General features: G+C 32.5%; 1 protein-coding gene across 1 annotated transcript in view; it reads left to right on the top strand.

Moving 5' to 3' along the window:
• LOC139488023 (uncharacterized) overlaps positions 1-17,102 on the top strand; it is a 93,038-nt gene that overhangs the window by 72,466 nt on the left and 3,470 nt on the right. The window contains exon 6 of the mRNA XM_071273337.1: positions 14,099-14,240. Within this exon, the coding sequence (XP_071129438.1) occupies positions 14,099-14,240 (142 nt within the window). The remainder of the gene's footprint in view (positions 1-14,098; positions 14,241-17,102) is intronic.

The following is a 17,102-nucleotide window of genomic DNA, read 5'->3' as shown; positions in this document are numbered from 1 at the left end:
TCCATAAAATTAAAAATTTGAAAACAGGTAATGTTAAGGATTCTAAGAAACCATAATTTTTGTTGTTTCTGTTGATAATCATTTGTTGTGGTGTAGTTGTAACTAAATAGAGAAGAGGGTGGTAAAGGGTGACAGAGTTATAATCGCATTAATTTGAACTCGCATTTTGAAGTTTATTATATGAATAAAACAGGATTTTCTCAATATCCCAAAAATTAAAATTGCATTTAAGTCTAAAATGACAAGATTACAATAATAAATGAACGCAATAATTTCTGAATTTACAGTAGTCTTTTTATTTGGCCGCAAAAAAATTTTGGTCGTATATTGGTAACACGTTGTCGTCAGCGTCATCCGAAGGCAGATGGTTTCCAGATAATAACTTTAGTAAGTATAAGTAGATAGAAATCAATAAAATTTTAACACAATATTTATAACCACAAAAGGAAGGTTGGAATTGATTTTTGGGGTTATGGTCCTTAAGGTTAAGGAATTGGGGGCCCAAAGGGCCTAAATCAGCCATTTATTTAGTGTCAGGACAATAAGTTGTGTATAAGTATTTCAATTGCTCTGAAATTGTACCACAATGTTAAATACCATAATTAGAAGGCTGGGATTTATTTTAAGGGTTATGGGGCAAACAGTCTAGGAATAAAGGGCCAAAACAAGCATTTTTGTAGTTTCAAGACAATAACTTGTGTTAAGGTGTATGAATCTTTCTGAAATAATACTACAAGATTTTATAGTACTAAAGATGGTTATGATTGACTTTGGGGGGTTATTGCTCAAACCATATATGACCTCTGGGCAAAAAGGGGAAAAAACAAGGTTTTTTTCTGGTTAAAGGACAGTTAAGGTAGCAATACACAGTTAGGAGTTTAGTTTCGCATTTTGGCCCCTGTGGATTTTTAAAATAGGAAAGTTATTGTGTAATAAAAATCATTTTTAGACAGATGAGTGCTAATTTAGTCTTCAAAGATGGTTTATAAGTTCATCAAGATTATTTTTTACATGTTTTATGGGCTGTTTTCTGTTTGACCATCCGTATTTTCATAGCTAGACCGGCCATCGGTCCAGAAATTAATGTACTGTTTACAAACACTCTTTTTCTACGCGAAGTTTTTGACGCAATTTTACAAAAAAATGAGATGAAAGACATATGATTTTCATTGGATTTGCTGAATGATGTATGTACACAGTTTCAGAAAAGGTATTACTTCAAATGATTGAAATTCTACTTTTAGCCAAATTTTGGGGAAATATGTGACATCTTTCCCCCCCTTTTTGCAATATTTTATAACAAATAAATGCAGATTGTTGCCATGGATACACCAAAAAGAAATTATATTTTACCATTTTATATACTGGATATAAAATCTATGGAAGATTCTGATTACATACATATGCCCATATATGACACAAACAGTAAGCTTGATATTGCAAGAAAGCAATGAAAAGGGGATGGTAAAATTCATAAGGGCAAATTTTAGAATTTTTTCCTAACTGTTTATTGCTACCTAAGACAATTTGAAAGCAGTGTAAGGGAGGTAATCCAAAAGTAATGTTGGAACTACTTCACACTGCTTTAAAAAATGTGTATTGGAATTTGCCTATAACTTCAGTATTAGTAAACTCCATTGGAAATTTGCCAATAACTTTAGTATAATAAAATCCATTGGAAATTTGCCAATAACTTAAGTATAATTGGAAATTTGCCAATAATTTTAGCATAATTGGAAATTTGCCAATAAACTAAGTATAGGTATATATAAATCTTTTAAATTTAAACTCAAGGTTTGAAACCACAAAAGGAAGGTTGAGATTGATTTTGGGGGCTATGGTCCCTTTGGATTAGGAATAAGGGGTATACAAGGGGCCCAAATAAGCATTTTTCTAGTGTCCAGACAATAACTGGTGTAACAGTTTAGAATTGCCTGAAATTGTATCACAAATTTCCACACCACAAAAGGATGGTTAGGATTGGGGTTGTGGAGTTATGACTCAATCTGTTTAGGAATTAGGGGCAAAAAAGGGGGAAAACAAATAATTTTAGCTTTGTTTCTTTATGTTGGTACTCTTTGCTATTAGTTTGCTAGTTCTAGTATGAAACTAGAGGGGGGGGGGCTACAATTTTTCTCATTTCAGATTTCAGAGCATCTGGTTTAATTTAGCACTTTTCAAAAAATTAGAATTTATCTGTGTTTCAAGTAAAAAAATAATTGGCATGATGTTTACAAGGTTTATGACCACTAAAGGAAGGTTGGGATTGATTTTGGGAGTTTTGGTCCCAACAGTTTAGGAATTAGGAGCCAAAAAGGGACCCAAATAAGCATTATTCTTGGTTTTCGCACAATAACTTAAGTATAAGTAAATAGAATTCAATGAAATTAAAACACAAGGTTTATGAACGCAAAAGGAAGGTTGGGATTGATTTTGGGAGTTGAGGTCCCAACAGTTTAGGAATAAGGGGCCAAAAAGGGGCCCAAATAAGCATTTTTCTTGGTTTTCGCACCATAACTTAAGTATAAATAAATAGAAATCTATGAAATTAAAACGCAAGGTTTATGACCATAAAAGGAAGGTTGGGATTAATTTTGGGAGTATTGGTCCCAACAGTTTAGGAATTAGGGGCCCAAAGGGTCGAAAATTAAACTTTGTTTGAATTCATCAAAAATTGAAAAATTGGGGTTCTTTGATATGCCAAATCTAACTGCGTATGTAGATTCTTAATTTTTGGTCCCATTTTCAAATTGGTCTTCATTATGGTCCAAAGGGTCTAAAATTAAACTAAGTTTGATTTTAACAAAAAATGAATTCTTGGGGTTCTTTGATATGCTGAATCCAAACATGTACTTAGATTTTTTCTTATTGGCCCAGTCTCAAGTTGGTCCAAATTGGGGTCCAAAATTAAACTTTGTTTGATTTCAACAAAAATTGAATTCTTGTTTTTTTTTGATATGCTGAATCTAAACATGTACTTAGATTTTTAACCGGATTTTTGTGACAAAAATGTCGGTTATTGATTTGGGGATGTACGGCGGGCGGCCGGGCGGGCGGGCGGGCGGGCGGGCGGCAATCAAATGTTGTCCGTGCATTAACTCATGAACCGTTCAACCAAAGCTTTTAAAATTTTAATATGTTGTTACTGACAACTAAATGAAGGTCAAGTTCAATAATGGCGATTTTGACTTTTACCGTTCAGGAGTTATGGTTCTTGAAAGATTGAAAAATGGAGTTGTCCGTGCATTTACGCATGAACTGTTCTACCAAAGCTTCCCAAATTTTAATATGTTGTTACTAATGAAAGAATGGAGGTCAAGTTCAATAATGACGAATTTGACTTTTACCGTTCAGGAGTTATGGTTCTTGAAAGATTGAAAAATGGAGTTTCCAGTCGTGTCCGTGCATTTATGCATGAACTGTTCTACCAAAGCTTCCGAAATTTTAATATGCTGTTACTGATGACAAAATGGAGGTCAAGTTCAATAATGACGATTTTGACTTTTACCGTTCAGGAGTTATGGTTCTTGAAAGATTGAAAAATGGTTTTTCCCGTCGTGTCCGTGCATTTTCTCATGAACCATTCAACCAAAGCTTTTGAAATTTTAATATGTTGTTACTGATGACAAAATAGAGGTCAAGTTCAATAATGACGATTTTGACTTTTACCGTTCAGGAGTTATGGTTCTTGAAAGATCGTAAAATGGCGTTTCCATTCAGGTTGTTGCATTTACTCATGAACCATTCAATCTAAGCTTTTCAAATTTTAATATGTTGATACTGATGACAAAATGGAGGTCAAATTTGATATTGACGATTTTCACTTTCACCATTCATCAGTAATGGTTCTTGTGATATTGCCAGGACACAAATAAATGTTAATAAATCCGGTTTGCTGTCGTTGTGACAGCCTCTTGTTTATTATGGGCTCATTTTTAACCGGATTTTTGTGACAAAAATGTCGGTTATTGATTTGGGGATGTACGGCGGGCGGGCTGTCGGGCGGGCGGGCGGGCGGGCGGCAATCAAATGCTGTCCGTGCATTAACTCATGAACCGTTCAACCAAAGCTTTTAAAATTTTAATATGTTATTCCTGACAACTATACGAAGGTCAAGTTCAATAATGGCGATTTTGACTTTTACCGTTCAGGAGTTATGGTTCTTGAAAGATTGAAAAATGGAGTTGTCCGTGCATTTACGCATGAACTGTTCTACCAAAGCTTCCCAAATTTTAATATGTTGTTACTAATGAAAGAATGGAGGTCAAGTTCAATAATGATGAATTTGACTTTTACCGTTCAGGAGTTATGGTTCTTGAAAGATTGATAAATGGAGTTTCCAGTCGTGTCCGTGCATTTATGCATTAACTGTTCTACCAAAGCTTCCGAAATTTTAATATGCTGTTACTGATGACAAAATGGAGGTCAAGTTCAATAATGACGATTTTGACTTTTACCGTTCAGGAGTTATGGTTCTTGAAAGATTGAAAAATGGTTTTTCCCGTCGTGTCCGTGCATTTTCTCATGAACCATTCAACCAAAGCTTTTGAAATTTTAATATGTTGTTACTGATGACAAAATAGAGGTCAAGTTCAATAATGACGATTTTGACTTTTATCGTTCAGGAGTTATGGTTCTTGAAAGATCGTAAAATGGCGTTTCCATTCAGGTTGTTGCATTTACTCATGAACCATTCAATCTAAGCTTTTCAAATTTTAATATGTTGATACTAATGACAAAATGGAGGTCAAATTTGATATTGACGATTTTCACTTTCACCATTCATCAGTAATGGTTCTTGTGATATTGCCAGGACACAAATAAATGTTAATAAATCCGGTTTGCTGTCGTTGTGACAGCCTCTTGTTCAAGTTGGTCCAAATCGGGGTCCCAACATTAAATTTGTTTGATTTCAACAAAAATTGAATCCTTAGAGTTCTTTGATATGCTGAATCTAAACATGTACTTATAATTTTTATTATGGGCCCAGTTTTCAAGTTGGTCCAAATCGTGGTCCAAAATTAAACTTTGTTTGATATAAACAAAAATTGAATCCTTGGGGTTCTTTGATATGCTAAATCTAAACCTGTATTTAGATTTTTGATTATAGGCCCAGTTTTCAAGTTGGTCCAAATTGCGATCCAAAATTAAACTTTGTTTGATTTTAACAAAAATTGTATTTATGGGGTTCTTTTATATATGCTTAATCTAACCATGTATTTAGATTTTTGATGTTTGGGCCCGGTTATCAGATTAGTCCACATTGAGGTCTAAAGGATCCAAAATTGAACTTTATTTGATTTCATCAAAAATTGAATTCTTGGGGTTCTTAGATATGCTGAATCTAACCATGTATTTAGATTTTGGATATTGGACCATAATAGGTAATGTCCAATTTAAAATTTAAAGTTTTTAAGTTTAAGTTCTTAGACCACATTCATTATAAGCTCATCATAGATACCAGGACTAAATTTAGTAAATTTAGTATATACGCCAGACGTGTCAGAAACCTGTGTTGTGTCAACTATTTAATTTCAATCCCAATTCAGAGCTGTATCAAGCTTGAATGTTGTGTTCATACTTGCCCCAATGTTCAGGGTTCGAACTCTGGGGTCGTATAAAGCTGAGCCCTGCGGAGCATCTGGTTAAAAAGGCTGGATCCATCCCTGTTGCCCATTGTTGAAGACTGTATGGTGGCCTATATTTGCTTAATAACACTTCATTTTAATTCTGGTGGATATGTAGTTTTTGCATTGGCAATCATACCAGATCTCTTCATTTTTATAGTGAAACAGTATTATGGTTACAACATTATTTGAGCCAATGACAGTTCCTTGTTTAAAGTTTCCCTCACAGGTTATGTACTTTGTATATGGCAGGCAAAATATGTATGTTTCTTTTATGCTTGTATACCTATTATGAAATTTAACTACTGAGCTAAAAAAAAAAAAAACAACTAAAAAGCAAAAATGTATAAAATTTATATTTACTTATTTTTAGTTGAAAAACATAACATTTTAGCGTACATGTTGTGAAAGATTTGAGATGCATTCACAGGTACTTGTCTCTGAAAGAAAAAAACCTATATACTCAAGAACATAAGAGTATAAGGTAAAAAAAATTCAGAGACAAGTACCTGTTGTTGTTTTAATATAAATAAAATTGAGAAAGAAAATGGGAAATGTGTCAAAGCAACAACAACCCGACCATAGAGCAGACAACAGCCGAAGGCCACCAATGGGTCTTCAATGTAGCGAGAAACCCCCGCACCTGTAGGTGTCCTTCAGCTGTCCCCTTAGAAAATATGTATACTAGTACAGTGATAATGGACGTCATACTAGAACACTTAGACTGACTCAACACCTTGATAAGTATTATTTTCATCCAAAGTCTTATGATTTTTTTTGAGAAACTTATTTTTCACTGGACATAACATATTTAAGAGCAATTTTCTAAACTGTCGACTAAGTAAACATGACAAAATAAATAATATTGGATAACTGACATGCATAGTGAGATTAATAAAATTTCCTGCAGGACCTACCCATAGCCAATTTTTGAGTTCATAGTCCTGTATCGATATGAAATGAATATAAACTATTAACAGTACAGCATATGGAATTTCAACTACGAAAACTATTGAGGATAAAATAACTACCAGCAATGTTTGACGTCTGCTCTCACCATTAGTTAAATCATATTGAAGAGTTACGTAATTTGAACGTACGGAACCTGATGCTTGATCTTTTTCTGTGCTGGATGTTTTTACCAGTATTTTCCGAACATTGGAAGATTCCTTTAAAAATAACACTAGTGATACATCAGAATAAATAATCAAAAATGATGGAATAAAAATAACTCCAATGAGTTTAAGTAAGTAGCTGATCATTTCAGATGTTTCACCATTTCCATCCAACCAATCAGCATAATGAGCACTACATCCTAAGATGGTAGATACATTAGTAGTTGTGTTAACACTTATGTACTTTGGAGTAAGATATGTTTCAAACACAAGAGGCAATTGCATCGAAAATGCCACTAACCAAACAACTAGGAGCAATATGTACATCCTTTTTAAAGTCCATTTTTCTGAAGAAACAAACGGGTGCTTGATAATCATGTATCGTTGAACAGACAGAATTGTTACAAACCATATAGATGCCATATGTGGAAAAACATCAACGTAAGTGAAAAAATTCCATTCCCAACATAAATGGTACGGAACAAAATATGTGTTAGCCATGTTCCCTAAGGTGAATAAATAGAAATACCATACAGATATCGGTAAGATGGCTAATGTATTAGCTGTTGCTATTGAAATATAAAGTATACTTGAAATTTTCCGTGTGTTATTTGTTGTCTGTCTGAACTGTTTGAAGTATATGAGAATAACAAACACATTTGTGACCAAGACTATCACTGCGACTGGTGGAATGATGTATCCATTTATTATAACTGTTTCTTTGGTATACACAATTTTCAATTTTTTCAGTTCTTGCTGTTCGTTTTCCATACTTAGGTCAATTAAAATCTTTCCTCACACGGACATTATATTATAAATAAATGTTATAACATTTTGTCCTTTTATATATTCTTTTAATAAATATCCAATTAAGTTAGTTATTTTAAACTATTTGATTTTTGTAGATATCCATGTTAAACTAATGCATATAAAATAAGCCAAATGATAAAGAATCTTGTATTCGTTAATACTTTAGTATTGATTTATTTTCATCATCACACACTTTTCAATATTTAGTAGTTATTTATGCATGGTCATTCCAGTTTGAATTATAGTCCAGCTATATAAAGCCTGTTGAAAGGTCATTCCACTTTCTAGAATTCATTGTGGAATAAAAATTGGCAAAGTTGATCAAAACAAGTTTCTTTTTAATTTCACCTTGTTTCCAACTAATGTATTTTACAGATTTTCAACAATTAACTGCATTCATTATTCATGAAGCTACGGCTGATAAAGTAAATAATCTCACTTTTTACGACTTTTGTCAAAAATCCAATTCTTCTTTCTTATTTTTTGTTGTTATCCAGTGTAAAGGTTTATTTTGACACACTTTGCAGTATTTTCTTGTATAACTTTGATAAGATAAAGTGCATTAAGAGATAGGTGTTTTTTTTGCACCTTTTTTACAACCAAACTATCTTGTTTACTATCCTTATCTCCTCCCACTTTTCCTATAATATAAGATAATCAATTACGTATGAACTGTTTTTTTCCTCCTGATTTCTTTTTGTCAAAGTGATTTCCCCTGATAATATATATCTACTATTAGTGTAAATGGTACATCTCTATGGATTTCCAATACGATGGTAAACATATATTTATCATTACCAAATACCAAGAATGTCAAAGAATTATTAACACAGTGATTATCTATTATAGAATGTCATGTTCTGTCTTCTGATGAGAAAGATTTAGATATTATTCAGATAAACGAAATTCACTTTCACACTATGATCATGATGCTAGTCGTTAAGAAAGAAATAGCATAACCAATTTTGAAAATAAGAGGAAGTAATAACTTAAGAACTTCAGGAGGAACTTGGTGAAATTAAAAAAATGTAGAATTTGAATTTGATATTTTAAGTCAGAAGAGCACTGTAAATTTTAGAAACAAAATAAGCTAAAAATATTAATAAGTTTTAGATATTTAATTTTTTTTAAATGGTGGGAAAAGGCGTACTCAGACTTTTGACTTATATTTAACATTGGCATTATTTGGGTCTGAAATTGTAACAAAAGAAATCTAGAATCTGCTTAGATTTTGGTAAATGTCCTGTAATGTCTGAGAAATTGAAGATTTAAATGAAAAGAAAAGTGGATGCATGGGGCAAAATATTTTACCCTTTATTGTATGAAAAAACCCAAGGAGTCATAATTGACAAACAATCCTAAACCTAACCTTAGTAAATCCTTAAAATGCTTGAGCACATTCTTAGAAATAGGAAAGGGTGTCATGTATTCCTGCAGTCTGTCACCTAGTGAGCTTGCACACTAAAAATCTTACTTGATGTAGCAGTATAGTTTGAGGAGAATGTATTCATTTCTCCTCAGTATGTAATTGACCAAAATATGCATATGTAATATTGGACTTCAAATGAGAATCAGTTTTAGTATGTTTGACTTTTTGTACCTTGTGACAGATGCTGTGCAATTGGACTAACCTTTGTGCACTTTTTAAATAACGGAATCCAAAGAGGTGTACCTTGGAGGCTCAGATGGTTAGAAATCAAAATCGTATATAATTGTCACGTAACAATATTATTACAATTAAGGGAATATACCAAGACTAACTGTGTATAAGAAATAACAATCTAGTGTTTATTTGAAGGAATACAAGATTTATTAATTGATTGGAATTTGGTTACATCATCAGTCTTTGTCTATTTATTTTCCTTTTAATTGTTTTTTTAAAGTATTTTTTAAATTTTATAGATATCCTATTTTTTCAGTTTCTGTGTTGTAGGAGACAATTGAATTGCACCATGTCTTCTTCAAATTGAAAAAAATTGCCACTCCTCAAAACTTAAGTTGATTTGAATAGTTTTGAAAGTCTGAAATGGGAGACCATTATTTTAAGAAGGGAGACTTCTTGTGGTTGGCATACTGGATTAAAAGCTCCCATGACACATTTTATTTGGCAAATATTTTGTCACATGGCTCAGTCGAAATTTTTGCTGAAGTAACCAATTGCGATGAAGGATGTAGTATTAAATGTTGCTAAGGAAACAAAATATACTAGAAACTTTGCAAATTTTGTTTACAATTCTAATAGATATAAGAAGATGTGGTATGAGTGCCAATGAGACAACTCTCCCTCCTAGTCACAATTTATAAAAGTAAACCATTATAGGTCAAAGTCCCGTCTTCAACTTCGAGTCTTGGCTCACACCGCACAGCAAGATATAAAAGGGCCCTAAAAATTACTAGTGTAAAACCATTCAAGTGGGAAAACCAACAGTCTAATCTATATAAAAAACGAGAAAAACTTATGAACCACATCAACAAACAACAACTACTGAACATCAGATTCCTGACTTAGGACAGGTGCAAACAATTGCAGTGGGTTTAAACATTTTAATGATACCAAACCTTCACCCTTATCGGAAACAATAAGTCTGTCTGTATTTGTTTTATATAAACTATTATTAACTTAAAAGAAATGAAAAATTAGGAATGGCAATGAGACCAAATGATGGAAGCTATGTTAGCAACTAAAGGTAACATACGGCAATGCAAGCTTTAAAAATCCTGAAATGAGAAAATTTAACAGCCTGATTTGTGTACAAATAAGAAATGAAAATCAAATATGATATACAGCAAAATATGACAACCACTGATTTTCAGGCTCCTGACTAGGGACTAACATTATACAGAACATTTGTGATAAATACTATGTTACTGATGAGTTGAATGATATATCCATTGATCATATTCATTCCCTTGGAATCAGATAATTGGAGTTCCCTGAGAAAACTTGTCCATTTTTCTAAATACCTCAGATTTGCATGTCTTACAAGTCGTGTATTGATATTTCTATCCAAGATGGTTATCTGCAATTTTCAGTCAATTACATCTTGATAACTGAAATACCATTTATTATTCCATTTAGCTTCAGAAACATAGTATTTAGGGCAATTTAAGTCATCAAATTCAACTCCAATAAAATAGATCAATCTTTACAGCAGTATAAGTAGCATAATTAAATGGTAAATTTGTCATCTTAATAGTTATATAAGATTTAATAGCTTGTCTTCACTACATACATTACTTCATTGTCAGAACTTGTTTAAAATCTACAAAAGAAAGCACTCTTCTGTAATGACATTTATCAGCAGATAAAAATCTTGATTACTTTAAAATGGATTTGTATATAGGACATTATGTAACTTATTCAATACATTCCACTTTAATTATAATTCCAGAAGTGCCTGCATCAAGAATATATTAATATGATATTCCAGGGCACGCTTCCAGTATCATGATTTCCTTGATAAAGGGTTACTGCTTATAAGAAAGCATGTTAAGTTGAAGTCATCCCTTGATACCAACATGGCATGGTTGACACTGAAGAATATACATATAACATATAAATTACTACAGAGCACCTTAATTCACTATTTTTTTTTAATTATTTTTTTTTAGAAGGGGGGTTTCTGCTGTGTCCTTTCTTTTTTGTTTCTCTGGAAAATTAACCAAGATGTAAAATCATTTATTCAGCATGAAGCATAAAAATGGATTTCTTCTGATGAAAGCTATTAAGCTCAGACACATGGATGGGCTTTTTAACAGTTACATGACCAAGTCATTTAACATTCTAGACAAATTCTTGATTAAAATTAATTCAGCATAAAACATATGTCAGAGTAGTCTTCTTTTATTTTGAATTTGATATACATTGTACTCCCTTGACTCACCTATAAAATGTTTTATTATAGTTAATGTTTGAATATAGATTTGTGTGCATATAAAACTGGTTTAACCAAAAAGAAGGTGTACTATTTTGTGGCATTTAATATTTTTAAGTGCTATAGGGTTAACTCCTGTTATCCTCATGTTTATAGGTTACTGGCACTTTTTATTCATAGCAGGACATTTGTATCCTATAGACTAGGACATAATTATAATCTGTCTGATTTGGATTCTACATCAAAGGATTTAAGGAAAACTCCCGTCCAATGTTATAAGAAAAACACAAATTAACTGATGAACGTGACAATCTATAATTATTTTCAGGAAATAATTGCCTTTTTTGTCCTCTAACAAAATCTTTTTGACAGTACGTCTTCTAGTAATTTGTGAGACTGTCACATATCTGAATTGAATACTATAGACTATGTAAAAGATTCCTTGCTGGGAGTTTTTTTTTTTTTATGAAATTCAGTTTCTTATGGTTATTTGTTTCATTATTATTTTTAGCTCGCCTGGCCCACAGGGCCAAGTGAGCTTTTCTCATCACTTGGCGTCCGTCATCTGTCATCGTCAATCATCGTTAACTTTTACAAAATTCTTCTAAACTACTGAGCCAAATTTGATCAAACTTGGCCACAATCATCATTGGGGTATCTAGTTTAAAAAATGTGTCCGATGACCCCGTCTGCGAACCAAGATGGCCGACATGGCTAAGAATAGTACATAGGGTAAAATGCAGTTTTTTACTAAAATCTGAGAAACCAAAGCATTTAGAGAAAATCTGATAAATTAGTTTGTTAGGTCAATGTCTATCTGCTCTAAAATTTTCAGACCAATCAGGCAACCTGTTGTTGGGTTGCTGCCCCTGAATTGGTTATTTTAAGACAATTTTGCAGCTTTTGGTTATTATCTTGAATATTATTATAGATAGAGATAAACTTTAAAGCGCAATAATGTACAGCAAAGTAAGACCTACAAATAAGTCAACATGATCAAAATGGTCAATTGACCCCTTTAGGAGTTATTGCCCTTTATTGTCAATTTTTTTACAGTTTTTTTTTTAACTACTGGGATAGATTCATAGGTTCATTATAGATAGAGATAATTGTAAGCAGCAAGAATGTTCAGTAAAGTAAGATCTACAAACACATTACCGTCACCAAAACACAATTTTGTCATGAATCCATCTGTGTCCTTCGTTTATGATATGCACATAGACCAAGGTGAGCGACACAGGCTCTCTAGAGCCTCTTGTTTTGTGTCCCTGCTGTAGCGCAGGCATTAAGGGTTCCCTTATCCATCTATTCCAGCTGTCCCTCCAGTATGTCCCCTTTAATAGATTAATGTTCTCTTAGTTTTGTTTGCCTTAAACAAATGTTATGAAACTTGCACACAAAACACCGATCAAAACAAAGTCCAAATTTGAATGGCGTCACTTTTACCATTTATGAGTTATTATACCCCTTTATAAACATAAATTGTTGAATTTTTGGTTTCCATTCTCTTTGTTTAGTTTGCCTCAACCAAATCTTATAAAACTTATACACAATGCATATAATCACAGTGTTAATTACATGAATTCTGCATCTGTATGTAGAAGTTGACTCGTGCATATTTCCAAGCAGGGAGATTTGTGACCCAAAGACACTTTTAATTATTTTTCGGTTGATATAATGTTTTATTTTGTATCACCTGTGATGAATGTCACAGTGACAAATTAACTATAGTTGTAATTAAAAGTCTTATATTACAGAAAGAGAACACTTTGATACTTTATATTATGTATACAGGTCTTTTATTTTCTGTAGTTTCTGTCTAGCGAATGTCTGATGTTCTTGATTTAATTTAATTTTCACGATTGTTCAGGGACATAATCTTAAAATGTGATTTACTATAATACATAGTAATATTTCCCAACCCTACCATAATTATTTTATTTAATGTTTAGAAGTAACCAGCTTAGCTACATATTCTCTTGAGAGTAGACCAGTTGGTAATTACTTTATTTGTTCGTCTGGAGAAACTGATTTATTCATATGAAGCAAGACTCCCTCTCTCCAATAATCATTGGGCAGAAAGATTTACATCTAGAAAATGTCACTACTTAGACTGATTATTATGAATATTAGTAGATTTATTCTCTAAAAAAAATATTGTATTTCTTCAGATCAACTTCAAATGAAAGTTTCTTTTAGTTTACTCCTGTACGTAACATAGAGTAATTCAGCATTAGGTCGAAAGTTTCCAAATGATGCAATAAGAATATAGTTAAATTTATATCTAATTCAGATTAATACATAACTGAGTTCATGGTTCGTTCGTGGTCCTATTTGTGACAATATTTCAAGTATATTGACCAAATAAAAGTTGTAAACTATCAAAGATGAGAACAAGAAATTATAAATAAAATCTTTTGTAAGAGAAATTGCATGACCAACTCTTTGAATGCCTTCATTTCCTTCAATATTTCCTTCCTATTTGCTTGAAACTTTTAAAATTGTTGTGGTGCAAATGTATCAAATTTGCCCTGACTATTTTACACCAAAATTGGTTGAGGGTATAATTAAAGAGCAAATAGCTTGCAGTACATCTAGTTTCACAGAGCTTGCACTGTTGAGAGCATTAATATTATATAATAGAAATTTCAGATTGTATTTTCTGTTTCAGGACCAACATATAAAAGATATGGTAATAATATGTTTTGAAATGACAGTAGAAGACAACAGACCAAGTCAATTATCAGACATCCAGGGCTATATATATGGCAGTAGTAAAATACAACAGAAATGCTTACAAATGTTTGACAAAGGTACCTATGACTTAGATGTTTAATGCCCACCTATGAAGTAGAAGGGCATTATGTTTCCTACTGGTTTGTCTGTCATTTCTGGAAGTCTGTGTTCACATTTAATAATTTGAAATTTAGTAGACACATTCACATAAAAGTGAAAAAATGCTATATTAGGGTTTTGAGCAAAATTTCATTATTAATTGAAAAAGGATATATGTGAAAGCATGTGTGGGGAATGGTGTCATTTGGACACATATTCTTGTAATTCCTCTCATTCTGGTCCAAAAGACTATGTGAGCCCGTCATCAGTTTGAGTTCATTGTTAAGTTTGCATCAGTCCTTTCTTTTTCAAGACTGCAATTGTTTGCACCGATCCTAAGTCAGGAATCTGATGTTCAGTGGTTGTCATCTGTTTAAGAGGTTCATAAGTGTTTCTCGTTTCTCATTTTTTGGTAAAGACGGCTGCAAACTGTCAATCCCCTATGGGGTTGACCAGAGTGACATTCCCTCACATCATTCATTTTGTTTTTATAGTGTGGAAAACCACCCAACAAACCTTTCTGAGATTGATGAGAAGAAAACACACAAATGAATCGATTGACTTTAAACACTTTTCTACCCATTTCCCTTCTGTTTCTAGCGAAATTATTGTATTTTGAGCTCTCTTTTACACTATTTACGTTTCTTTTACAATCTGGAAAAATCAGTATGACGAGATATTCTAAATATATCCAACCTACATTATATTTTATTATGACGTCATTGTTGGAATACCACACTATGCAGAAGCAGGGATATCCTTCACTGGTTATTTAAATCATTCTCACTAATTATAAATTTTTATTTGTTAAATTTAAACATAATTATGTTTGCTGTAGATGATTCAAACATCAACATGCAATACTTTAATTTGTAGGTCAACAACTTTCAAAGTAAACAAAGTTTGTGGAGATACATGAGATTGGGGAGAGAAACGATTTATTTCGTTTTTTTTTAAATTCTGTTTTGTGAATCTTCCTCCAAATCAGGAGCACCTCAATTGATGAGTAATTATCCACTAAAATAAAACTTGAAAATGTGACATTTAGTATATGATTAGTAGTCTTCCATTAAAACTAAATTGTGTGTACCAACAAATAAATCATTGTAATGGTAAAAAAATTATTAAAAAAAATTTGCATTTTATAGTTTAAACCTATTTATTCATGAAATTTACAAATATTTCAAAATGTAGGATCTGGAAACAAGCTTTACACAGTTTACGTCATTCATATTATTTTTAGCTCACCTGGCCCAAAGGGCCAAGTGAGCTTTTCTCATCACTTTGCGTCCGGCGTCGTTAACTTTTACAAAAATCTTCTCCTCTGAAACTACTGGGCCAAATTTAATCAAACTTGACCATAATCATCATTGGGGTATCTAGTTTAAAATTTGTGTCCAGTGACCCGGTCAACCAACCAAGATGGCTGCCATGGCTAAAAATAGAACATAGGGGTAAAATGCAGTTTTTGGCTTATAACTCAAAAACCAAAGCATTTAGAGGAAATCTGACGGAGTTAAATTGTTTATCATGTAAAGATCTATCTGCCCTGAAAATTTCAGATGAATTGAACAACCCTTTGTTGGGTTGCTGCCCCTGAATTGGTAATATTAAGGAAATTTTGCTGTTTTTGGTTATCTTGAATAATATTATAGATAGAGATAAACTGTAAACAGCAATAATGTTCAGCAAAGTAAGATTTACAAATAAGTCAACACGACTTAAATGGTCAGTTGACCCCTTTAGGAGTTATTGCCCTTTATAGTCATTTTTTAACATTTTTCATAAATTTTTGTAGATTTTTCGAAAATATTTTCCACTGTAATTACTGGGCCAAGTTCATTATAGATAGAGATAATTGTAGCAACAAGAATTTTCAGTACACTGTTCATGTACACTTGTTGCTTATGAAATGATCTTTCTAATTTTAATGCCAAATTAGATAATTACCCAATTTCACGGTCCATGGAACATGGAAAAGGATAGTGCAAGTGGGGCATCCGTGTACTTTGGACACATTCTTGTTAGAAAATATTTTCCACTGTAATTACTGGGCCAAATTCATTATAGATAGAGATAATTGTAGCAACAAGAAAGTTCAGTAAAGTAAGATCTACAAACACATCACCATCACCAAAATACAATTATGTCATGAATTTATCTGTGTCCATTGTTTAATATGCACATAGACCAAGGTGAGCGACACAGGCTCTTGAGAGCCTCTAGTTTAATAGTACCTGTATCCCTGTGATGAGAGCTGTAACTGGGAACTTTATCAATGGAAATTTAAAATTAAATGGATTTTTCAGTCCTAACTTTCGAAAAAAAAGAAAAATCTTAAAAGTACTGTCACAAAAAAAATGGAAAATGTCCTAGCCTGCAGTTCAGTGGTACACAATTAAGATTTCAGAAAAATTGAATGTTTAGATTTAGAAGATGCAGATCTCTTGGTCCAAATTGAATCCTACACTAAGGAAACAAAATTAGATTAAACAACAACAATTGACTTCAATATTGTCAACCTTTCTACATGTTCTAGCTGTTCTTTTTTTCATTCTTTATATGAAGACTATCAAAAGATACCCCCCCCCCCCAAAAAAATAAAAAGAAAATGAGACAAGGGCTGTCTTTCCCCTCAGAGCTATTCAGCTCTTTGATTATATATATTAGACCGTTGTTTTTCCCGTTTGAATGGTTTTACACTAGTAATTTTTGGGCCCTTTATAGCTTGCTGTTAGGTATGAGCCTAGGCTCTGTGTTGTTGACCGTACCTTGACCTATAATGGTTTACTTTTGTGAATTGTGACTTGGATGGAGAGTTGTCTAATTGACACTCATAC

The sequence above is a fragment of the Mytilus edulis genome, chromosome 9 (assembly GCF_963676685.1).
Source record: "Mytilus edulis chromosome 9, xbMytEdul2.2, whole genome shotgun sequence".
In the NCBI taxonomy this organism is placed as follows: domain Eukaryota; kingdom Metazoa; phylum Mollusca; class Bivalvia; order Mytilida; family Mytilidae; genus Mytilus; species Mytilus edulis.
Note: the sequence above shows the minus strand (reverse complement) of the source record. Positions and strands in the feature narration are given on the sequence as shown.